The sequence below is a fragment of the Pelobates fuscus genome, chromosome 8 (assembly GCF_036172605.1).
Source record: "Pelobates fuscus isolate aPelFus1 chromosome 8, aPelFus1.pri, whole genome shotgun sequence".
NCBI lineage: Eukaryota > Metazoa > Chordata > Amphibia > Anura > Pelobatidae > Pelobates > Pelobates fuscus.
The window spans coordinates 27,844,778-27,870,928 of NC_086324.1; the positions used below are offsets into that span (position 1 = coordinate 27,844,778).

General features: G+C 35.8%; 2 protein-coding genes across 23 annotated transcripts in view; one reads left to right on the forward strand and one right to left on the reverse strand.

The window, feature by feature from the left end:
* The window catches only part of RIF1 (replication timing regulatory factor 1), a 335,763-nt gene that overhangs the window by 112,183 nt on the left and 197,429 nt on the right, over window positions 1–26,151 (forward strand). The window lies entirely within an intron of this gene.
* NEB (nebulin) overlaps window positions 1–26,151 on the reverse strand; it is a 140,209-nt gene that overhangs the window by 69,103 nt on the left and 44,955 nt on the right. For 19 of the 22 annotated variants that reach the window (XM_063429501.1, XM_063429505.1, XM_063429506.1 and 16 more), the window contains 35 exons: window positions 24,996–25,100; window positions 24,032–24,139; window positions 23,583–23,894; window positions 22,896–23,102; window positions 22,590–22,694; window positions 22,207–22,314; window positions 20,776–21,087; window positions 19,574–19,780; window positions 19,052–19,156; window positions 18,706–18,813; window positions 17,677–17,988; window positions 17,296–17,499; window positions 16,731–16,835; window positions 15,989–16,096; window positions 14,809–15,120; window positions 14,480–14,683; window positions 13,992–14,096; window positions 12,443–12,550; window positions 11,392–11,703; window positions 10,950–11,153; window positions 10,478–10,582; window positions 10,109–10,216; window positions 7,008–7,319; window positions 6,722–6,925; window positions 6,257–6,361; window positions 5,709–5,816; window positions 5,174–5,485; window positions 4,667–4,870; window positions 4,427–4,531; window positions 4,009–4,116; window positions 3,566–3,877; window positions 3,066–3,269; window positions 1,691–1,795; window positions 830–937; window positions 281–592 (listed from right to left, as the gene is read on the reverse strand). In XM_063429501.1, the coding sequence (XP_063285571.1) occupies window positions 281–592; window positions 830–937; window positions 1,691–1,795; window positions 3,066–3,269; window positions 3,566–3,877; window positions 4,009–4,116; window positions 4,427–4,531; window positions 4,667–4,870; window positions 5,174–5,485; window positions 5,709–5,816; window positions 6,257–6,361; window positions 6,722–6,925; window positions 7,008–7,319; window positions 10,109–10,216; window positions 10,478–10,582; window positions 10,950–11,153; window positions 11,392–11,703; window positions 12,443–12,550; window positions 13,992–14,096; window positions 14,480–14,683; window positions 14,809–15,120; window positions 15,989–16,096; window positions 16,731–16,835; window positions 17,296–17,499; window positions 17,677–17,988; window positions 18,706–18,813; window positions 19,052–19,156; window positions 19,574–19,780; window positions 20,776–21,087; window positions 22,207–22,314; window positions 22,590–22,694; window positions 22,896–23,102; window positions 23,583–23,894; window positions 24,032–24,139; window positions 24,996–25,100 (6,363 nt within the window). The remainder of the gene's footprint in view (window positions 1–280; window positions 593–829; window positions 938–1,690; window positions 1,796–3,065; window positions 3,270–3,565; window positions 3,878–4,008; window positions 4,117–4,426; window positions 4,532–4,666; window positions 4,871–5,173; window positions 5,486–5,708; window positions 5,817–6,256; window positions 6,362–6,721; window positions 6,926–7,007; window positions 7,320–10,108; window positions 10,217–10,477; window positions 10,583–10,949; window positions 11,154–11,391; window positions 11,704–12,442; window positions 12,551–13,991; window positions 14,097–14,479; window positions 14,684–14,808; window positions 15,121–15,988; window positions 16,097–16,730; window positions 16,836–17,295; window positions 17,500–17,676; window positions 17,989–18,705; window positions 18,814–19,051; window positions 19,157–19,573; window positions 19,781–20,775; window positions 21,088–22,206; window positions 22,315–22,589; window positions 22,695–22,895; window positions 23,103–23,582; window positions 23,895–24,031; window positions 24,140–24,995; window positions 25,101–26,151) is intronic. The other 3 variants (XM_063429515.1, XM_063429516.1, XM_063429517.1) reach the window with 3 other exon arrangements.

The window sequence follows — 26,151 nt, forward strand, 5'->3', positions numbered from 1 at the left end:
CAGCTACACTTGACAAGGCATTGAGAAGGCAGAAATTATCTTCTAGGGTTGCTGTATCTACCATGGAGATGGAAATTGACAGAATTTTGACTTTTGACTGTCCTTGTGGGTGGGATGAGTCTGCAAATTGTATAGGTTCTCTCTGTAATTGTACAGGTGAGCTTTGAGATCTGGCCAGGTACTAAATGAAGGGCAAGTTAATTAGATTTTTGTCCATTTCCAGTGCTTTCATATATTCTTTTTTTTGGCATGTATTGAACTTAGATGAGTCAATACTCACATCGCTTTGCAGTTCATAGGCCTTCTTAGCTTGAATGCAGTCATTCTGATCAGGATGGCAAGTCCATTGATGCAGGTGGGTTCGATAGTCGATCTCACTTGCAGCTGCTTGGACTTGCTTGGCTGTTAGGATTGACACCATGTCTGCTGGAATTTGAATCTTGGTCTTTGTCTTCTCAAAATCCTTTTTATATCTCAAATCACTTGGCAGCTTGCCAGCATTTATCAGCCACATCAGCTTGGGGTCATCTTTAGCTGTTGGGGCTCCAATATAATGACCCTTCTGTTGCTCATGTGCTTTCTTATATTTGTACTATAAGAAGGAAAAGTACAGATTATTTGTTATTGTTGTTACATTATCGACTTGGTTATGAACTGATTGATCATAAGACCTGAGTGTATTGTATTAATAACGTTTACTGTGTCAGAAGTAGAACTCATTTGGAGCAATAACATTATGCTGGTCTGAACACCATAAACAAGATAGTTTAGAATTCTTTTTTGCTTTTTATTTTTATATATTTGCTTAAAATAAATGCATCATACATACATCACTAGCAATGTCCCTTGAAGCTCTTGCACTGCGGATTGGGATGGCATCGGCTCTTAAATCATAACCTTTCTTCTTGGACGTTTCATAATCTTGCTTGTACACTTTCTGTAAAGAACAAAGAACGTTATGAACAACAGACAGAAGGGAATGACAGCCGTTCTATTCTAATGAAGACATGCATGCGTATTTATGGGTTGGGTTGTCCTTAACATGGGGAAGGAAATAAAACAGACAATGGCTCATGCATTTTACAAAAGATCTCAGTGGGTGCTCCAATAATGCTTTTTTTATTCTCTCTCACCAGCAATTGGGCCCATGAAATGGTTTTTGGACAAAATGCGTCAGTGGGTGACATAAATACAGGTAATTAAAAGTCAGATGATACTGTGTAATTGTCCTGCACTGACATAATGGAAGCTTTAGACCTCTTGACTGTAGCTATCCATCCATACATGTCTATACTGTCCCATCACCAGAAAAACAATAAAGAGAGGTGAGATCTAGGCAGTAGAAGGTCAACTGAGATGTGTAGACACAGTGCGGACCTCTGCTCTGGCACCAAGATGCAGTTATGAAACTTATTCTAGCCCTTGGACCTTCCTCCTAGATGGCCCTTCCATGTAAGCTCAGGATGTGGGAAAGGTAGACCACGTTAATATAGGCTAATGCTCCCATGAGACTGTGCTCTTCATATTTAGCGTAGCAGCTTTGTATAACAATGTAAAGCAAAGCCTCAGTTAGACTTAAAGTTAATCCATCAGCAGATTATGTTTTTGTATCCATCATTTGTGGATCTCCTTCTTTTCAGTAAGTCTTCTTGTTTTAACGTGAATCAATAGGTAAATGACAAATACTTACTTCACTGATGTTTGCTGCATTGATCTTGGATTGCAACATCTGGGGAGTGTCTGATGGGAGACTAAATTGGGTTTTATCCTTATCCCATGCATCTCTGTACACATGCTAAAGAGAAGAAACATGTGAAAGTGACAAAATATCAATTGTTTGAAAAAAAAAAACCTCATTATTCCAATACACAGTTCATTATAGTCAAAAAAAATAATTGAATAAGTGACTGGGATGTGACTGTCATGGTTGCTTTTTTTAGTATATTTCCCTCAGCCTTGGATTGCCTTCCATCAACTAATGATGGGATGGTTTAGATAAAAAGTCCTACTGCATTTATTATTGCGGAATTCTAAAGTTTAGTAGTTAGAAATCTTATTGAGACCTTCATGATTATCCACTAAACTCCAATTTGTAGCAAACTGAAATCTGAATTGCAAAACCACGGTTAAATAGCCAAGTCTTGACTATGTTGGAACTAGATAATTTTTACAGATGAGCTATACTACATATTTTAAAATTTGGATCTTACTAAATATAGCTGATTTTGATATAGTTTTAATAGATATATATTTTTTTGTTTAGCTGCTTTTTATTAATTTATTTTTGGCTTTTTATTTTTAAACAGCCAGATAGATATATCAGTTAAATTCTGTCAGTTTTTGACATGAGTAAAGATGGGTGTTGCCTTAGCTGTGTCTAGCTTATTACAGGTAATTAAACATTCGATGCAGCTGCCCTCAACGTGAAAAATTGAAAACTTTTTCCTTCCCCAATTCTTGCAATGTTAGTCACAAAAGAATACTGGTTTCGATCTAGCCTGTTCACATAACTAGTAACACTTGACCAATTTCATGTTTGTCATTGCATATATATTGTTTTAAACTGTTGACAACACCAAATGTGCCAAGACAATCTCATAAGACCTAGCTTGAATGTCACTATATGTTTTAATAGTTTTAATAGTGTTAATAGTTTTAATAGCTCTAGTCTGTCTTATATAGTTTGTTATCTTCATAAAAAACAAAAACTGCGCTGTTTAACCTGTCACGATTTGAAATGTATATGAATCCGCTTGCAGCAGCTGTCGTGGCGCTGCACGCTTGCTGTCATTCCATGCGCAAATAAAATAAAGAATAAAAAAAAAAAAAAAAAAAAGAATACTGGTTTCCAACCAGAGCTTCCTTTATAAAATGCTATCCAAAACTAGGTAAAACTCAAATTTCTTCACACAATTAAACCAAAATATTCCACATTTAATTACTTACCAAGGTGAAAAGTGCCATTTAGCAGGTGTCTGGAACCATACTCTGATTGCATTGCAATTAAAGTAAAATATACCAGGGTACAAAATGAGTTTGGGTATAAAAACATAAAAAAAACTTACATCACTGAGTTGGAGTGCGTTGGCTTTGGCCAGGACAATGTGTGGGGGGTCAACAATGCTTGTGAATTTGATTGTGTCTGGATTTTGCCTATATTTACGTTCACTTAAGATATCTTGAGCTTTCTTGACTTTATTCACTTCCAGAGAGTCATTAGGAATCCATCCACAACCACGAATCCATTCCATGTCAGACTTGTACAACCACTGGTAAAATAAGAATTAAATGTTTTTAACACCACACATGTACATACCAAATCTATATTCCGTAGAATTTATTAACTCCCTTGAAACAGCAAATATTACCATTTCTATGAAAAGAACCAAAATGTAGTTTTGCTGCACTTAGACAGCTGTCAAGCATTTGTCTACAAGCAAGTGATCCCTGTGCTTATGAATTAATACAAAAACAGATGTTCTAACATCACCATTATTTATAGAGACATAATTATGCTAAAATATATGTCAGACAAAAGAAAACTATGACGCAATAAATAACGTACATCACTTTGTAGGTTGTAAGCTTTCCTTGCTTGAATGACATCATTCTGATCGGGCAGACATGTCCACTGGTGAAGGTAATGACGATAGTCAATGTCGCTGACCAGTTTCTGGCAGTTCTTGGCCAACAACACAGACAGCATTTCCACAGGGCTGTTGTACTTGGTCTTTAATTTTTCAAATTCCTTTTTGTACACCCTGTCACTTTGGATCTTGGCCACATGTATGGCCCACACAGATTTCGGGTCATCTTGCAAGCTTTTGAATCCAACGTGATGACCTTGCTGCTTGCGGTATCCAGTTTTGTATTTATACTAATAAAGAGAAATGAGTATTTTATTCTTTGATTAGATTCTTGTTTACATATTAGATACAGTATAACATATTACCATATTCATCATTAAAAACCCTTTTTTATATTGCTAGATGACAAAATCCAACATACATCACTAGCAATGTCCCTGGATGCTCTAGCACTCTTTATCGAAATGGCATCGGCTTTCAGATCATATCCTTTACTCTTGACATCTTCCCAAGCTTGCTGATATAGTTTCTGCAGAGAAAATACAAAATTAGTTTAGATAACTTGGAAGTATCAGTCAACATACTGTTGTTCGGTCTACTAATGCTCATATCATGACTCTAACTGGCATGCATTATTCTTTTGAAGAGTTCACTTTATTATTCAATGAAAATGAAAGATATATTTCATCTATAAAAAATATCTAAAACAAATTTGGAAGTTTTAATTAAATCTGTACATAATTTCCATAGCAGAATATAATTTTAGCAAATATTGTCCAGAAAGAGTTTCTGGATATTTGGAATGTAATGTTTCAAGTAAAGTATAATAGTGTACTTACATTACTAATAGTCACAGCATTGATTTTAGACTGGACCATTTGAGGGGTGTCGGAAGGAAGACTGAACTTTGTTTTCTCTTTTTCCCAGGCATCTCGGTAAATAGACTAGTAGAAAAATATAAAAAAAAGCAGAAAATAATATGTACATAAGAATATTACAGCTTTTATGTCAGCTACTTGAAAGTACTGTTCTTTGTCAAACTACAAAAAAATTAAGTAAAATAATAATAAATATCTTACATCACTCAGCTGATGCGCATTAGATTTGGCCAAGACAATAGATGGAAGGTCTACAACGCTGGTGAATTTGATAGAATCTGGGTGTTGTCGATAACTTTTCTCACTTAGGATTTCTTGAGCTTTCTTGACTTTATTCACTTCAAGGGAGTCATTCGGGATCCAGCCACAACCGCGAATCCATTCCATGTCAGATTTATATAACCACTGTCAAAACAAGGAACCCATACCTTGTCAACAAAGTAACACTATGTCTATTAATGAACAGTTTCTAAAGAATATGAATTTATTGTAAACTATATAGCTCATGTCACAACTTGCTATTTAGCTTCCATTATCAGTTAATTTGAGAAATATTAATTTCTAAGTGCCATGACTTATTAAACACTATTTGTCTTTTTAGATCATTATTATTAGAAATATTATTGTTATTATTATTCATATGTTATATATTTGCATTGATTAATAAAGAAATAACAAAAGAAAACTATGACATAATAAATAACGTACATCACTTTGCAGGTTGTAAGCTTTCCTTGCTTGAATGACATCATTCTGATCGGGCAGACATGTCCACTGGTGAAGGTAATGACGATAGTCAATGTCGCTGACCAGTTTCTGGCAGTTCTTGGCCAACAACACAGACAGCATTTCCACAGGGCTGTTGTACTTGGTCTTTGATTTTTCAAATTCCTTTTTGTACACCCTGTCACTCTGAATCTTGGCAATGTGCATGGCCCACACAGATTTCGGGTCATCTTGCAAGCTTTTGAATCCAACGTGATGACCTAGCTGCTTGCGGTATCCAGTTTTATATTTATACTAGTGAAAACAAATGCAATGCAATACGTTAGCATAAATTATCATTAAAATACATTTTAGACCACTATTATGTATACATAGACCAGAATTATAGACATACGACATTTTCAAACAAATGTTCTCAAGGAAGAATGCATATTGAGTGCATTATATTTATTATTTTATTTGTGTTTAAACACTATACTTTCAAGAACAGAAACAAAACAAAATTGTCCATGCTTACATCACTAGCAATATCTCTTGATGCTCTTGCACTTTTAATGGCGATGGTATCAGCTCTGATGTCATAAGCTTTGGCTTTAGCATCCTCCCATCCTTGAGTGTAAAGTTTCTAAAAGAAGGAAAAAAGATGGTGTAACTGAAAGGTACAAGATACATAAACTTGAGTGGATGAGTAATGAACAAGCCATGGAGACACAGGTCCACCTTTAGACAGGGACGCCAAGGTAAATTATGGGACACATTTGCAAATGACACTACAGTGAAGGGGACATGAAAACTCTTTTCTGCTCTAGGAGGTTCAAGTTCCAGTGCTCATACCCTTCTCTCCTTGCTCTGGTGTTACACAAAATATTCCTGAATGTGTACAGAAAGTGGTTTGTGATATGGTCGTAGGGGAGTGTTAAATGTCAGGGCTCATATAGATTTGCACCACAAGGATCCTCCAGTGTAAAGGGAGGCCCTGCATAGATCATGAGAAATATCTGTAAAAATGAAAAGCTATTTCTATTTTATGCTGTAAAATAATTCATTTTAGAGAGACGTACTTACATTACTAATATTTACAGAGTTCGCTTTGGCAAGCAAAATTTCAGGTGTGTCGGGCATGACGTGAATAGTTTGTTTGTCTTTTTCCCAAGCATCGATATATAATTTCTGGAAAACACAAAAAGAAAATTACAGATAATATAAAAAGAAAAAAAAAATATGCAGAAAAATGATTTCTGCTGCCGAAACTTGGAACTTGACAATTGCTCAATATTTTAAAAAGAAGTACTGATTTATTTTTTACTGCTAAGGGACATAGTAGTGTAAAACTTTCTAATGAAAAAGTATAACATTTAATTTTATTAGAATAAAATATGTTCAATAAGACTTCACACATTTTTGTGTGCTATAGGCCTCTCTGAGAGAAATATTAAATAGCTAGATAATTATTAGTAAATAGAATTTATATTCAGTTGAAATATTGATTTAAAAACGCCTATACTAAAAAAGATCAATGGATTCACTTACATTATTCAATTGAAGAGCATTATTTTTAGCAAGAACCAACTCCATTGAGTCAGGGATGGATGTAAACCTGAATTTGTCAGGCTTCTGACGATAGAGCTTATCACTTAGGATTTCCCCAGCTTTTTTAACTTTCTGAACTTCAAGGGAACCAACAGGAACCCATCCGGTGCCTTTCAACCATTCCAAATCAGATTTGTACAGAGCCTGTGGGAAAGATATATATAATGTGAATTAAATGGCAACATTATCAATAGAAAAGCAAATTATGTCTCTATGTATAACTTACGTCACTCTGCAGGTCATAAGCTTTCCTTGCTTGGATGACATCATTCTGATCGGGCAGACATGTCCACTGGTGAAGATAATGACGATAGTCAATGTCGCTGACCAGTTTCTGGCAGTTCTTGGCCAACAACACAGACAGCATTTCCACAGGGCTGTTGTACTTGGTCTTTGATTTTTCAAATTCCTTCTTGTACTCCCTGTCACTCTGAATTTTGGCAATGTGCATGGCCCACACAGATTTCGGGTCATCTTGCAAGCTTTTGAATCCAACGTGATGACCTAGCTGCTTGCGGTATCCAGTTTTATATTTATACTAGTAAAGAGAAATGCATATTTTATTCTTTGATTACATTCTTTTTTACATTTTAGATACAGTACTAGAGAAAACACAATTTAAAAATAAACATCAACATTTAAAACCTGAACAAATATCTAGAGATTTTTTTATTCTTTAACACAGTATTTGGTGTATATATCAAAAATTCTATTTTGGGCGAATGTCATGCTATAAAGGATCTAGTTTTAGTTGAGTTTTAATAACTCAAGGTTCTTTTGAGTGCCAGAGACAACAGTGTGTCTACTAAATATTACAAAACATTACACTGTTAAATGAAACATTAAGGGCTAAAAGTAATCATAGGAAAACGTATTGTGCAGCGACTATCATGCACCGTATCTAACACGGGAGGAGCATGCAATTCATCCTTTGCTGCGTCAATTTGTGCAACTTAAAGGAGTTGATTCACAGCAAATTAGTAGCTGAGACTTGGTCTGTGTATAACTGACAGTAGCTGAACTATGGCTTTAATCAGTTCATTAAACAGTTCATCATCTGATATGTGGATCTATAGATGATGGATACATTATGTATCCTATAAACAGTTGCTGAATAGGAGTTAATGGATAAGAACAGCCTCATACACCAAAATTAGAGGCTAAGGATTGGTGGAGTCTCTTCCTGATGAGGGAGGGTTTTGTCTCTACCTGCAGACAGTCTCTTCTAATTAAATTTTTGCATATTTTTGATATTTGTTTGTGTTTTTCTCTATGCTTACAAAATGCATACGAGATTTGTAAAAAAAAAAAAAAAAAAGTGTTTTTTATTATATTTAAAATATATGTCGGGGGGGCGGGGCCTGACAGGCAACATGGCCAGACGCGTTTCTTGCGAGCTCCTGCACCAGCAGGTATAACAACGACCCTCATGACTACCCAAACGAAGCTAACTACAAAAGAAGCCCAAAAAGAGAAACAGGACCACACGGGGAACAAAATGATACCCGTCCTGCAACGAAACATAACAAGAGCGCCTGAACCAGCTACGCGGCCTACACCAGACTGGAGCCTGAGGCCTGGGGGAAGCGGCCGTTCTCCCGGCACAGAACCTCCTCACGAGCGGCAATCAAATACTGCCCTGCCAACCCCCCCTCTGGACCGGCGGGGGATATCCCGGTCCTCGCTGGGGGCGGTTACCCCCACACTAAAGTCTGACCAAGCGACAAAGCCCAGAGTAAAGCGGGGAGAGCATGGCCCGACCAAGATGGCGGCTAGGAAGCAGCCCACAACAATACACACACTTACCGAACCTCCCGAGCATGCACTGGAGTTTTATGAACGACTCCGAGCCAGCATATGGATACAGCTACACGCCCAGAGACTGCTCTTCAAGCGAGTAATGCGAGCAGTAGCGGAATGGATCCGCCCGGCAATCCGACGCCACGTGGGAGTAAATCCACCCCGAGGCTCCAGAACAACTCCGCGACGGTGCCGGAGCCGCAGATCAGCGCGGCGGGAAACAGCACAAGGCTACCTGGACGCCAAGCACCGAAGCGAAACCCGCCTGTACACCCGATTCACTTGCCCTTCAAAGACCCCAGCATCTTATACCCAGGGTAATATGCTCCAGTACTACCCGACACCGTCACCACAGTTTCCCCTCAGAGGAATAGGATGACCTATCGGCATGCGGGCAGGCGGCCTGCCTTCCCACAACCACCAAAGGACGCTATGCAGTTATGCAGGGACACTGGTCATACACTAAGCAAGTTTAGATATTACTGTTTTCTCGTGTTAATACAAGCGGACGTTTTCTTGTTTTATCCAGCACTATCTATTGCATTTATATGGCACTAAACATAAATATGTCCTAGCGTTAATGTACCCAAACTCGTTACACTCAGGATACAATGCACAAAATAAGATGTCATTTAAAATCGCTGCCTAGCCTGCCGTCACTGGCAATTGCCATGTAATGAACCTCTTGCATGCAACTACACTATCATAACGCTTAAATCGAGTTAATGCTTTGTTTACCTAAATTACTAAGGCTAAATGATAAATGTACCACAGGCGATAACAGCATAACCATACTTATCTATAGAAAAATGTGCGACCATGCAAGCCACTTTCATACTCCTTATCTATGTTCATATATGTTAATATACGCTGTTGGGGGGTTTGTGAAAACGTTGCTGTTTTATTTTATTTTATTCAAGTTCAACATATTTCGACAACATAACCGTTTAGTCATGCATGATATACAACAAAATATGTGCGAATTACTATGCCACTACGTAACTACTGCTAATCTTGAAATATGCTGTTGTGGCGTCTGTTAATACTAAGGCTAACCGATAAATGTACCACAGGCGATAACAGCATAACCATACTTATCTATAGGAAAATGTGCGAACATGCAAACCATTGTCATACTCCTCGTCTATGTTGATATATGTTAATATGTGCTGTTGTGGTGTTTGTGGAAACATTGCTGTTTTATTTTATTTTATTCGAGCTAAACATATTTCGACGACATAACTGTTTAGTCATACATGATATACAACTAAAAAAAAAAAAAAAATGTGCGAATCTCTATGCCACTACGTAACTACTGTTAATCTTGAAATACGCTGTTGTGGCGTCCGTTAATAGCCTGTAACCACATGCACAACCAAAATAAAGAATTAAAAAAAAAAAAAAAAAAATATATGTCCAATATTTTAATGAATTCTATGGAAGTAAAAGGCATACTTTAAAAAAAAAAAAAATTATATGAAAATAACAGTGGTTTCTGTCTTCTTCATTAAAATTATTAATACTTACATCGCTTATTATGTCTCGTGATGCTTTGGCAGCTTTGATTGCGATGGCATCACTACGCAAATCATAGCCTTTCTTCTTGCTTTCCTCCAATGCTTGTTTGTACAATTTCTAAAAAAAAATAACAAAAAAATAACAATTTCTTACAAATGTTAACATTTACTTAACAATGTTCAACAATTCCAAACAAAAAAGTGGCTTCCAAAGAAACAAAATGAGCTTCATGTGAGTTTCAGAGAGACTACTGGTTTGCGCAAATACTAATTTCATTCCATACATGGAAATATAACTGGACCATGTTAGGTTGTCCCTTTTCACCATTACTACAGAAAATACAATGGCATTAAATACAACAGTAAGAGTGACACATACCTCACTGAAATTAAGTTTGTTTGCCTTCGCAAGTAGAATCTCAGGAGTATCAGGCATCACATGAATGGTTGTCTTGTCTTTATTCCAAGCATCAGTATACAAACGCTAGACAATAAAAATATTTAATTATACTCTGAGACATGTTATTATGTTCATTAATCATCATTAGATTGAAAAAAATATATTGCCCTACTAAGCTACTCAAGTAATACGTAGAAATATCATTAACAGTAGATAAGAATCCAGTGGCCTATTAGGGCTCCTTCAACTATCTATTAAAAGACCAATTTTAAGCCCAATTTAAAACCCCCCTTTCTCTCTACAATAAAACATCCCGCAAGTAATTTTGATTTATTATCCCAAGCACACACCGTGTTTCAACTATCTTTTCCTACAACATGTTTTTAAAAGGTGTATTTGGTGATCAGATGAGTCTATGATAAACACAGCAGTATCCTTTTTTTGCATTTACCTTGTTCATGATCGTGGCATTTGCTTTGGCAAGTTCCAATTCAATAGAATCAGTGACGCTGGTAAATTTCAGGGTATCGGGGTGCTGGCGGTATTTCTTGTCACTTAGAATATCACCTGCTCTCTTGTTTTTCTCCACCTCAAGTGAGCCTATAGGAACCCATCCTGTGCCTTTAAGCCATTGCAGGTCAGCTTTGTACAAGTTCTGTTAATAGAATTGGAATGTTCTACTAATTAAGTTGCACAGGAAAGTTAAAAACAAAGGAAACCTTTTCTCTGTTTAGTAAATATACACTGCTAGAAGTAATGCATAAGGAGCAATAAAATCCAACATCTCTTTTTAAGATAGCAGTTCAATAACCATTTAAAAAAAAATAATAATAATAATAATAAAACCATAAATACCATATATTTCCATGTATACATATTGCATTGTTACTCACATCACTCTGCAAATCATAGGCTTTCCTGGCTTGGATGACATCATTTTGGTCTGGCAGACAGGTCCACTGGTGCAGATGTCGTCGATAATCAATATCACTAACCAAAGTCTGGCATTTCTTTGCTAGCAGTATATCCAACATGTCAACGGGCATATTGAAATTTGTCTTGGTCTTTTCAAAGTCCTTGTGATATTCTCTTAGACTCTGGATCTTGGCAACATGCATGGCCCAGACTGATTTTGGATCATCCTGCAGACTGCGGAAGCCAACGTGATGTCCAAGCTGCTTGCGATATCCTGTTTTATATTTGTACTAAAACACAAGAGTTGAGCATTTTACATCTTGAAATGTATATATCTTCATGCACTCACACACAACTGACAGAAAACTACAAATAAAGCATACACAACATAAAATGTAAAGACAAAAACTATTTTGACTTTTTATATAGCAAAGGTTGAAATGAAAACCTGGGTTGGCCAAGTAAGTATTTTCTTGTGTAAAATAATGTGATACGGTCTCATGCAAACAATGTGTAGCAGTTCATCCAGTACTGATCCGTGGCAGGATGTTATTATTAAGATCCCAATTTTACAGTATACCATTACGTGGGTTATGTAACATAACTTTACTGAAAGATAAAGGTCACATTACTGTAATATAATCTGTGACATATATTGTTCCCACCCCTTCATTGGGATGCAAAAAAAATTATTACATAATCAATTTAAAGATAAGACAGAAAGGTGTATGGCACCATGTGTTAGCTGTGGTCCCAGTTCAGCTATTTTGGTATTAAACTTTAAATTCGCTATGAATTATCACTTTAGGGAATAACACTGGCTACTGGTCTAGAATGATACTTCTGTACAATGTGGATTGTAGCATTGATGTGTTAAGTGTACCATTGTTACATTCCCTCTTTCTGTGTCTGTGTTTTTCAGAATCAGAATGTTCAGCCTGTTGAATTTAATGTGTCCTAAGCCAGGCCATGAAGCACTCAACAAGTTATGGATTATATTAAGAAATCAACTTCTCTTTAAGAACGTACATCACTGGCAATATCTCTGGAGGCTTTTGCTGCCTTGATTGGGATAGCATCAACTCTCAGGTCATAGCCTTTCTTCTTTGATTCTTCCAAAGCTTGTTTGTATAAACTCTATAAAGGAAAACCAAAGCACATGATTATTGACAGTAGTACACATTAATGTATAGCTAATAATGATTACTCCAGGGCATGCACAGAGAGCAAGTATCATCACAGTGAAAGGCCTGCCGTGTAAAGCAAAGAACGCCACAACTGACCAGCGAGCAACATGTGGACTTGCAGATTGCCCACCTCCATCCTCTCTGGCCGTCCATGTGAGTTAATGTAGTGTGGCTGAGGTTTGAGTTTCTAGTGCAGCTCCTTATCTTCCTTAATACATAAACCCTGTGACGGTCTTAATAGAGGTGGAGGTTTGACATTACATCATGTCATTGTCCTCTCCCCTCACAGGACTTCAGCCAGCTGCATGAGGTCTAAAGTAAATTATGTCTGCAAAGGAAGGTGGAGAGCTGCACTGGGAACAGACTGATCACACAGAGTACTGGAAGGTATAAGAGATAGAGAGATCTAACATGTAATAGGGAGAGATCACTTGATGGGGGAGGCTGGAGAAAGATCACTGGGAGCACTTGGGAGAGATAACTACAGGGGGAGAGAATACAAATTGTTGTGAACAAAAGTTTGTCAATATTAGGTAAAGAAACAGATGAGCACTTACTTCACTATAGGGCGCTAAGAACCTTCAATTTCACCAAACCAGCATCACAATCCAGAATTCAGAAAAGTATTGCTGTTCTCCAGAATGTAACGTGTGTTTAATTGGAGGATCCATGGAACTCAAAAATGGCAACATTTTATTTTAACACAGTAATCACAGCTCAATGCTTAACAAAGACTACTGTGTTAGGGGCACAGTGCCACGTACTGTCTTCCTGGAAGTGCACCAATAAAAAACAAGTTACATTTTGGAGGAGTGCTGAAATGTTCTTTATTTGTGAACCGTTTGTGCACTCCCAGTTAACCATTAAAGCTGGCTAAGCATGATGGGAGATTCACCTCACATTACCTAATTTTGTACTTAGATTACACACTTACCGGAACACTTATACACTCACGGTGACATTGCACGCAGACAGAAACACCAAGACACACAGGTACAGACATTACAGACAGTACACAAACAGGAATACCAAAATGCACGCATAACGATGTCTTAAACATTCACTGGGGAGAGGGGAGGGCTTGTGAAGGCATGCAGCCAGCCAAGGCTTCATAAAAACTAGATTATTTAATTTACATGAAACATCACATCTATTACTGCGTCAGTTTTTTTGTAACAATACATTTTCGAATTTTATATATATCTGTTGATACTAAATGTCTTATGCTAGTGAACAACATTTATGAAAATGGATAACACTGCAGGTAAGGCGTTGCAATAGTGTGTATTTTTTAAATCATAAAACAGGAATCATCAAACATAAAATGTTGATTTCTAACTTCACATTGAGACACAGGCGCTAATTTACATACAAGCTAAATATTTGATTACCTCACTGTAGTTGATTTTATTCTGTCTTGCAAGGGTAATTTCTGGGGTGTCCGGCATGATGTGAATGGTTGTCTTGTCTTTATTCCACGCATCTGTGTACAACCTCTGTAAAACGGAATTAAATTAGTTCTGCTCGACATATATATGTCAGTGTTATCTTTGTAGGGTATGTCGGATTCTAAAATGGAACTATCTGAGATTAATAGCTCAAATTGGTGGTTCCACATTTTGCTCAATTGCAACCTTTGACAAGATTTTGATCTGGAGATGTTATATCTCATCCAATGAGAAGAAGCAGAGTTTTGTACATGATAGAAGATCATGTTTGCCCCCACGCACTAATAGATCAGGATCAGAATCGAAAAAGCATGGACTCTACTAACTGAACATTTCATCTTATTAAATTCTGGCCAGAAAGGTAAGATATTTTTCAAAGATAGTTTAATGTGATATGTGTCTATTGTATCCTACTATTACTTTTTACTCACCCTGTTCATTGTGATGGCATTAGCTTTTGCCAATTCCAACTCTATGGAATCTGTGACACTGGTAAATTTAATCTTGTCGGGAGCCTGTCGGTATTTATGATCGCTTAGGATTTCTCCAGCTTTCTTAACCTTTTCTACTTCAAGGGAACCGAGGGGGACCCAACCGACACCTTTTAGCCACTGTAGATCTGATTTGTACAAATTCTGAAGATCAAAACAAAAGATGTTAGGTTTCTTAAAACAAACATTTGTCTTTTTTTTTTTTTAACCAAAATAGTTATGTGTCAGAAAACAACACAAACATTAATAACAATTATTGCCGTACATACATCACTCTGAAGTTCATAGGCTTTTTTGGCATGGATGACATCATTCTGGTCTGGAAGACAAGTCCACCGGTGGAGACGACGTTTATAATCAATGTCGCTGACCAACACTTGGCATTTTTTAGCCAGTACAATTCCCAGCATTTCCACAGGGCTGTTGTACTTGGTCTTGGATTTTTCAAAGTCTTTCTTGTACTCCCTGTCACTCTGAATCTTGGCAATGTGCATGGCCCACACAGATTTCGGGTCATCTTGCAAGCTTTTGAATCCAACGTGATGACCTAGCTGCTTGCGGTATCCAGTTTTGTATTTATACTAGTGAAAACAAATGCAAAACATGTTAGCATGATCCATCATTAAAATACATTATAGATCACTATTATAGAGAGAAAGAGAGAGAGAGAAAGACCAGAATTATAGCAATCACCCAATTGTTTTGGATATGTGGTTTTGTACTGTGGGGAATAAAAAGTGTTATGGATTTTATGAATTAGCCAAAAGTAATTCTTGTCTTATTGCCTATTGTGGGTAATAAATAAGTTATTTGCATTTCGTGGATAATAAAGGTTTGTTTGTTTTTTCTTAATTTTAAACTACTTATTCAAAATAGAGGGGCTGCCTAGAAATCTATTTTTCAATTTAAAACTTCAAAATAAAAAGCAAAAACAAGAGACAAGTAAGGAGTAATAATACTTTGTTTTTGGTTTTTTTTCTCAGCTACCCTTACATCCACACATTTTTTTTCTGTCATTTACCATACTTAGTATAGTATGTTGAATGAATCCAGGAACCACCACTGGCGGTCTATGGATCTATGGTTTGTAAATCGCTGTTCTAAAGCATTATTTTAAGGTACATTTAGTTGTACTATTCTTGGGCGTTATGTTAGAATTTAACAGTTTGATTGTACATATTTATTAAGCTAGGAATAAAAGCTGAGTTGACTTTGCTAAGAAGAATTAGCTATGTGCTACCACAGATGGAGTACTAGCCAATGAGCTATCTCACCAGTCAAATAAAATCAAGCACAACCTCCAAAATCTGACCTGTCAAAATAATATGGTTATCTTGCTAAAATGACAGAGAAAAAATTAATGAAAAAGTAAATGATGGAAACAAATTAGCCCTCCTTAGCACACACAATAAAAATGATACTGTAATAATAATGTAAAAAAATACATACATCACTGGCAATATCTCTAGAGGCTCTCGCTGCCTTAATTGAGATGGCGTCAGCACGCAGATCATATCCCTTCTTCTTGTCGTCTTCCATTGCTTGCTTGTACAGTTTCTAGATAAAATATATAGTATTGGAATTTTTGTTACTTGCATGTCTGGCATTCCATGATAGGATAAACTTAAAAATATTATTGCCAATGAAATAAAGGAGTGAAATATCTATTTAATATTAAAAGCCATGACAAACTACCATAATTATTTGTCAAATTATCCATAATCTTCATGGAGCAGCTGAATAGTGTGAGTGGTTGCGGTAGACAAGAGGTCACATGGTAGGAGTAGGAATATTTTTGAGGGGGCTTCTGAAGAATCGACATTGACTTTCTTTGGCAAATTCTCCCAAAGCACCAATACATTTTTAGGGTCAGTCTCTCATCCAGCAACTATATAAATTTCATAACGCAAACATTAAACAATATCTAAGTATAATTAAAAATAACTAGGCACTTGTTTGGCAAAATCAAAAAGTGCCAAAAATGCTGTAACAAAAACTGCTGTAATGCTGTAGCACATGGCCAGGGGAAATTCAGATATATTGCCAGACATCGGTTTGTCCACATAAAACTTTACTTGGCGCATTTTTACCCTGAAACTTAAAACTGGGACAACATTTGGAAAGTCAATACTAATTTAGAACTAAGTGACACAGTTTGAAAACACAGCAACATTTACAAAAGGATACTTACATCACTGAAGTTGATCTTGTTCTGTTTTGCAAGAAGAACTTCGGGAATATCTGGCATTAAATGTATTTGAGTTTTATCTTTGTTCCATGCGTCAGTATACAAGCGCTAAAAAACAAATAAATAAACAAAAAGGAACAAGAATGCAATTAGTTGAATATTTGTTCCCCAACATGTTAACAAATAAGGCTTGCGCAAGTGAGTGTGTGCATGTGTGTGTGCGTGTGTGCGTGCGTGCGTGCGTGTGTGCGTGTGTGCATGTGTGCGTGTGTATTTATTTATTTATTTTGTGTGTTTTGCACTGAAGTAGAAGATCACCAACAGATAATCTGCAATTTTCTTTTCTGTACCATTTATCAGTCATTCGGTGGTCTTACCGGTGTTAATGCAATATGTCCTTCTCAAGGACAATTAATCCCAAAAATCAAATCTGCAAAAAGTGATTATTCACCATGCATATCCCGATATATTGAAAGATATATTGAAGATATATTGGTGATCTAGGGCAAGAGAGATTTAAACTTCTACTTACTGTAAAACACAAACCAGTAGTACAGCAGAGTCATACCTTATTCATAATGTCTGCATTTGATTTGGCTAACACCATTTCCAGAGAATCAGGAATACTTTTAAAGCGGAATTTGTCTGGGTGTTGGCGGTATTTCGTATCACTTAGAATTAATGATGCTCTTTTGTTTTTCTCTTCTTCCAAAGATCCAGATGGAGACCACCCGACACCTTTAAGCCACTGAAGATCAGATTTGTATAGGTTCTAAAAGGAAAAATAATTTGTTGGTTGACCTTTGATTTAGTGTGTTGGAACTGGTAATTTATTTTTATTTTTTTTATTTGTTGAAATTTTAATAAAAACCGTACTGCGTTTATCACATATAAGTACATGGTGTTGATGCGTGAGATTGATAAGAGAATCTTTTGGGTTTACACTTACATCACTTTGGATATCGTAGGTCTTTCTGGCTTGCACGACATCATTCTGGTCAGGTAGACAAGTCCACTTGTGAAGGAAGTGCTTGTAGTCAATGTCACTTACAAGTGTCTGGCACTTCTTGGCCAACAAGATACCCAGCATATCAACGGGCGTATTGAAATGGTGCCTCCATTTTTCATAATCTTTCTTGTACTCTCTTTCACTCTGGATTTTGGCTATGTGCATGGCCCACACAGACTTGGGATCATCCTGTAGGCTGCGGAAACCAACGTGGTGGCCTTGTTGCTTGCGATAGGCTGCTTTATATTTGTACTGTACAGAGGCAGGATAAAAACATATGGTTGGGAAATTGTTTCATCATAAAACTTGGATTTTTACAGGATTGTGAGTGTTTACATTTACAATTATTAATATGAAGAAAAGGTGCAGAAAAAGAGACATGGAAATGTAAGGCATGTCATTTGCTTTATTTACTTTTTAATGGTACAAATAATATAGAAAATTGTGAAAATAGTGATTTCACTTCCAGAACATAAAACGTTATAAAATCAAATTAATAGTATGTTTTTTTTTAATGTGAGATCAACTTCTGTTTATATTTATTATTATTTATATCTATTTATATATATTTGCCATGTTCTGAAATTTACGGGCAATTAAAAACTACTACACGTGCTAAATCAATAAAATGAAAAGGCTGTATTTATTAATTTATTTTTGTATGTCTTAGTACATGTCCTCAAGTACTAAAATGAAATAATACAGTACTATGTACTTGTAACACAAAATTATTCAACGTGCTAAAAAAAAAAAAAAAAAAGTCTAAACTATTTGTACTTTTTGGAAGAGCAGGGGGGCTTTTCTCCCAATGCCTTCTACAATATCTATTTTGGAGAGATATAGAACTTAGGGACCTGTCCCTATGCCCCCAAAAAAGGAATTCTCAAGATTTTTAGGTAAAATCACAACTTAAAGTTTTACAATGAAAAAAAAAACAACAACAAAAATCCACCATGTTTAATTCCTTACGTCACTGGCGATGTCTCTTGATGCTTTTGCGGCTTTGATTGATATGGCGTCGACCTTCAGATCGTAACCTTTTTTCTTTATTTCTTCATAGCCGGCTTTATATAGTTTCTGTAAATGACAGAGTTACATTAATATTCATGTTTTCAGTTTAATTACCATGTCAGTTCAATATGCCAACGTATTAATGAGCCTTAATATGGAAACATCCACATGGTTCTCAATGAAGGTATGACTTTAACCAACTAGTAAGTATTTGTCTGAGATTATCCACAAAGGCAATTTAAAATATCACTTGTAACTTTACATACCAGGAGCGGTACAATAATTAAGAATTATAAACACTTACATCACTGGTGTTAAGAAGATTTGCTTTTGCCAGAAGAATATCAGGTGTGTCTGGCATAATGTGAATTTCTCTCTTGTCCTTTTCCCAGGCTTGTATGTAACGTTTCTACAAAATAAAAGAAAAACATGTTAAAAAGAAAAAACATTTCTATAAAGTCAATTTAAAAAAACAAAAAAAACAACATACTGAACATTAATATAGTATGTAACAATATAATGCTTGAATATAAATTCATGTAGCCAAGGTTAAAGGTGTTTTATTGACATTGTACTTTTTAAAACTTTTGTATTTTGAGATTTGGACCTTCTGATTTCGTACATTTAATAATGTATCTTGATGATTCTAGATGACTAAATATAAAAATACATATGTATTAGGCAGCTCAAATAAGGAGCTCAATGAAAACATGTATCTTTGATTGTTTGTATTAATAGAGACAACAAATTAACAGTAATGCTGTGCTTTATCTGATAGAGATTCTAGTCTTTATCTTGTAACCAAATATTTAAATCCATAACTTACTTTATTCATGATCTCAGCATTATTCTTTGCCAAAACCAACTCCATGGAGTCAGGAATGCTAGTAAACTTGATCTTATCTGGGTGCTGGCGATATTTCTTGTTACTAAGAATATCCATGGCTTTTCTGTTTTTCTCTGCCTCTTGAGATCCATAGGGAATCCATCCAACACCCTTCATGAATTCATTGTAATCTGCTTTATAGTTAATCTAAAACATTAAAAAAAATGTATGTTAATAAAAAAAATATAAATAGCTTTCTGTTGTGAGATTTTAACCCCTTAAGGACCAAACTTCTGGAATAAAAGGGAATCATGACATGTCACACATGTCATGTGTCCTTAAGGGGTTAAATGATAGTGTGATCATATCTGGCTTATTTAGCAATTTTGTTTTGTAAATTGCTGCAGCTATAAGTTTATTATACTCCTTCCTGATATATTGTTATACTAATCTATTCCTTGGGTAGAAAATCCAAGACGTTACACCTACTGACATGCACCACTCATGATTCCCTACAACAGAGGTTTTACAGTCAATTTATCTGACGTAGTCGTCATCTCTCATGGGAGCCACAGATCCATATTGCCAGAATGCACCCATACATACAAGTCCATACTCCCATTCCCAAACAAATTCTTACTCCCTTACACACAGTTACCAACTCCCATACACACAGTTGAATGCATCGCTCAAGCATCTGTAGCGTGGCCAAACTCTTGATGGAAGCTGCTTCCCTGTGCTGTGTGTATCAGTCTACCTCATTTATGAAGTTTCAGTGATGTAACTAAAGAATGCCAGAGCTTTAATATAGAGGCTAAAAGGAGCACATAATTTCCTCAAACACAGCAAATAAGGGCGTGATCACAACCCTCGTGTGGACTAGGCCACTCACAATGCAAACATAGAAAGGGATGCCTGGGACTCAGGTACAGCTCTCTCTCATGACTCTCACGACTCTCGGGCCGCATTAAACTATTTAGACCCCTGGTCTACAGCAGACACACACAGGAACTATGACCCAGAATGGTTAGTTGGCGGCTGATGAATTACACAATGTATGCTAAAGGCTACACATTAGTTTAATGAAGGTTTGAATTTTTTTATAAGGCCATTATACAAATTATACACGATTGGTCATTGACAACCATAATTCCATTGTGAAAGGATATGGTGAAAGGAAAAACATGTCTCTTAGAACTTACATCACTCTGTATATCATAAACCTTCCTTGCTTGAACGAATGCAGTTTGGTCCGGTAAGCAGGTCCAGTTATGTAGCCTTCTCTTATAGTCAATGTCACTGACCAAGGTCTGACATTTTTTAGCCAGCAGGATTCCCAGCATATCTACTGGCGTGTTAAACTTTGTCCTCCATTTATCATAATCCTTCTTGTACTCTCTGTCACTCTGGATCTTGGCCACGTGCATGGCCCAAACAGACTTAGGATCATCCTGTAGGCTGCGGAAACCAACATGGTGGCCTTGTTGCTTGCGATACGCAGTTTTGTACTTATACTGAGAGAAAAAATTCGAAACATGTTAATGTAAAAATAACTAGAATTCCACATATGCATTTAAAATATTTTACAACATATTATTTACAAGAAATAGAAAAAAAACATGAATTGTTACAAACACATTTCAAAGATGTTTTCTTTTTGTAATCTTTAATACCTGGAATATTAAATCAAATTCATCATTTATTCCACTTACTTAAATATTTAGTAGGTGTCTCTGCAATTTATGAACAGGGTGGGCCAAAATTCAGAGTAAGATTTTACAGGTAAATAACTGTAATTATTTGTTAGTAGTTCAATTATTTTGCTACATATTATGACCGAGTCTTGGAGATTCATCACGTGTAATTTCACGAAGGAACAACGAGTGCAAATAGTGGAATTTTATTTTCAACATGGCAGGTCCATTATTTTAACACAAAGAGCTTACCGCTGCCACAGTAAGATAGTAAGAAATGGATATTTCAGTTCCCGATTACTTCCTCTAAGGCAGTGTTTCTCAACCCAGTCCTCAAGGCACACCTACCAGTCCAGGATTTAAGGATTACCCAGTTTTGTCTAAGGTGTTTTTAGAAAAAAAAAAAAAAAAACACCTTAGACACAACTGGGTCACCCCTAAATCCTGGACTGGTAGGTGTGCCTTGAGGACTGGGTTGGGAAACACTGCTCTAAGGGATATCCGAAGGTGCGGGTGTATGTGAACAAGCCATGTACAATTGAGCAGATATCTGTGCAGAAATGTAAGCGCTAGATTCTCAAACATTAACAAATGCTTTGAACAATGCAATCGAAAGAGCGCGACTTTGCGAGGTGGCAAGTGGAGCTCATTTAAAAGATGTCATTCTCCGTAGCTAGCCAAACAAATCTCCATACGTTAAGCATTCACAGTGTGTAATATCTTTGAAATGGTTCTTTAATAAAAAAAAAAAAAAAAAAGGTATTGACTCCTCAAAACCTACTCTGAAATTTGGCCCACTCTGTATATTACATAGCAAGACATTAATTCTGGTTGTTTGTAGCTGTCATAGTTTTATTTTTTTCCTGTAACAAGCATGGAGCTGCACTGAACATAATGACATAGAGTTTGCAAATATCAAGAGTCGATCAAGATACTCACGTCACTTGCGATATCTCTAGAAGCTTTAGCTGCCTTTATGGAAATGGCGTCCGGCCTGAGATCATAGCCTTGTTTGATTGCTTCCTCCCACCCTTGTCTATATTGTTTCTACAAGTGAAATGGAGAGTTAGTGACAACTGTAGTAGCTGAACTGGTCTAATCATATACATTTATTATTCTAGTACACAACATTTTATATTCAAATTAAACATGTCATAAATAATTAGAATGATAACGGATAAATACTTGTAATTACATTTAGCTGGAGCTTTGGTGGGTTTTAGTCTATTGATTTAACGGTGCATAAAACATAAGCATCCCATTTTCTAAATACACACGCACACATAGAGTATACATATACAAATTTTAACACTGGTGTATACCTGGCTGTAAGTTGTCTTGTTCTGCTTTGCCAGCAAAATTTCTGGTGTATCTGGCATCACATGAACTGTTTTCTTATCCTTCTCCCAAGCATCGATGTAGGAACGCTGATTAAAAAAATGTAAGTCAGTAACTATGACATAGGAATATATTGTACAGTTTATTAAAAACCACTACTAGACAGATAATAGATTGATAGACAGACAGACAAACAGATAGAGAGATAGACAGACAGATAGAGCAATAGACAGACAGATTTAAAAAATATTTACATTTTACATATTTATTCACTATTAACAGGCTCTTACCCTGTTCATAACTTGGGCATTTTGTTTAGCCAATTCCAAATCCATAGAGTCCGTTGATTTGGTGAATTTGAATTGACTTGGGTGTTGTCGATATTTGTTATCACTTGCTATATCAGTGGCTTTTCTACTTTTCTCCACATCCAGGGAACCCAGTGGACTCCATCCCATTCCTTTATACCATGTTTTGTAGTCTACTTTGTATTCATTCTACAGAGAACATGATACAGTTGTAAGTATATCAGTGAATTTAATGTAAGTCATTTATTTATATAACTATAGAAAAATAATTTTTCCTTTTTTTTTCAGTCAATTTTAAAGCAAATAAAGCCGTGTCAATGGCTGACATAGAATAGCTATACTAACCAGTGTGATAGTTTCAGACAATTGCTACATTTGTATATAATAAAAGTGATTTCAAAAATTTCACAGCCAAGATAGTAAAGTCGGAATCAGCAGCAGACCAAACAAAGCCTTCTTTGGACACTAAAATGGTTCAAAAAAAAGTTCCTTTGAAAGATGTAGTTTTTAATTTGTTAGAAACCAGAAAAGCAACAATTAATGAATTAGTGGAGTAAATTCTAGGTTGAAAATTCCATGTTCTGTAACTGTTGATACTGGTCAATAAACAATATAGAAAAAAAAACATTTAAATCAGCAAACTCAGAATGTTAGAATTTATAAACTTACATCACTCTGAATTTGGTTCATGTTCTTGGCAAGCTGTATTGGCATTGCGTCTGGCAGTAAGATATACTTGTGAAGGAGACGCTTATAGTTCACGTTAGACGCTTTTTCTTGGGCGTCCTTGGCTGCCATCACGCTAAACGTCGTCACTGGGGTATGGTATTTTGTTTTGGTCTTCTCATACTCCTTGTGGTACTCCCGATCGGATTGCATCTTTGCTACATTCATGAAATGAACCAGTTTTGGATCATCTTGGAGGTTTCGAAATCCAACCATCTTCCCTTTGTCCATTTCATAGCTTTTCTTGTATTTATACTAAAAAAGGACAAAGCGAGGCATTGTAATCATCTCACAAAAAAAACACAACTTATTTTTTGTTTCTGAAAAAAAAATAGCTGATAAATACTGCTGTAAGTGTACAACACAGAGAGTCTACCGCAGCTGGTACTCACATCACTAGCAATATCTCTGGAAGCCTTGGCAGCTTTGATAGAGATTGCATCCCCCCTGAGATCATATCCTTTCTTTTTAGAATCCTCCAATGCTTGTCTGTATTTTTTCTACAAATTAAAACAGGGATAATTAATATGAATAAATTAAGGCAATATTTGATAACATACATATTGGTTAAAAAAAAAGATGTAAGAATATTTCGAATAATAGCTGTTTTTTTTCTAAAGATCTTTTCCTGTCACTTTAATCTAGCACAAAATATCTACAGCATCTTGCCATTGCTAAAATCGCTACTAAATTATTGGAAGAGAAGCTGAAATGGGAAGATGCAACCCAGCAAAAGCAGTCAGTGTTTTAAAAAGATTAACGAACAGTTACTAATGAGCTGCGACGCAGACCTGTTTTCTAGTACTGAGACTGGGCACAGTGAGATACAATTCTTTTTTAGTTATAATATCTGTAGTTTCTACATATTCTTCTCATTACTAAAACATTTCTCTATCTTGATATTTATAAAGAATATGACCAACTTATTACATTAAAAAGAAACATCACTATCAACTCTCGTTACTTTCTGCAGGCCAACAAAAAAGTGGACGAGCCAAAACACTGGGTGTCTTTCATGTCTTTCCTTGGAAAAACATCCGTTGCTGACTTGAGCAAAAAGATACTCATTCAATAAGGGAGGTTCTCTATGCTTTTTTGGGGGGATTTGATGAGAGTTTGGATGGAACCGGCATATTTGCTTTATGATGAATTTTGATTCTTGAGTACCTACTGCAATTTTTACAACAAGATCGATGCATATTAAATAAACCATATTCCATTGCATTTTCAAGGCCAATTTTACTGCCTAGCTATTACGTGACATGTTGAGTCCATGTCCATTCTAATGATAGGATCCACAAGTTCTGCATTGTATATTTTGATATGACATACAAGACATTAGAGAGAAGACATTACCTCACTGATGTTGACTGCATTAGCTTTAGCCAAAAGAAACTCTGGAGAATCCGGCATGACGTGAATTGTGGTTTTATCTTTATTCCAAGCTTGAGTATACAAATTCTAAGAATAAAAAAATAAATAATGTTAATTTAAAATGCACATATTGGTAAAATGTTCTGCTTACCTTTGAAAGCACATATTTGACACTGTAAATGTTTCATTTACCCACAATCGTTTTTTAAATTGAAAACTTAAATGTTATACGTATGTTTAACTTTAACCCCTTAAGGACCAAACTTCTGGAATAAAAGGGAATCATGACATGTCACACATGTCATGTGTCCTTAAGGGGTTAAGGTTAATTATTACTTTTTTGCAATACACTATATATTATAGTTATTTTATTATTTATTATTAGTTTATTCACTAAATTATGGTGAATTAAATACTAAGCTGCAAAATGTAGGACAATATAGCTGATTTCGCCATTTTTCAACTGAATTTTGCAATTAGGGATTTACTGCAATTTAGTGTTTGATAAATACACGCCTAAATGTAAACAGTTGTTATACTAAGAAGTTTTCTATTTAAACATGTAGCCATGTAGCACCCAAAGGAGTTAGAAAAGAAACATGATGATTAATTTAATTTAACATTTCTAGCAAAAAAAAAAAAAAGTGACTAAAAACAAATGCAGGGATCATAGGAAATACACGTGTAACAAACATTTTGTTCTAAAAGCAGCTAAACTCAGGCAAACAAACCAGCAATCAAGAATTTAATTTTAATTGAATTTTTATATGACGATCAGAATTTTTTTTTACTTGTATCCAAGAATATCTCGTCTGATGAAATTTTAGAAGACCCTTAGAAAAACCCCTAGTGGTAAAGCGCCTGGACTAGATTACTTTACTTTGCAATATTATAAAACATTCTCTGAAATACTTTTGCCCCATTTGACAAAACTATTTTGCTATTATTGGTATGTGGGTGTTATGCCAGAAGAGGCCTTAAGAGCCAGAATAGTGACTTTGCCAGAGCCGGGAAAGTCACCAGATAAATGTTCTTATTTTCACCCAGTCTCATTAATAATTAATGATTCTAAATAATATGCTAAAATATTATCGAACTGATAATTTGCTTTATTTGTTCCCTTAATTGTTAACAATGA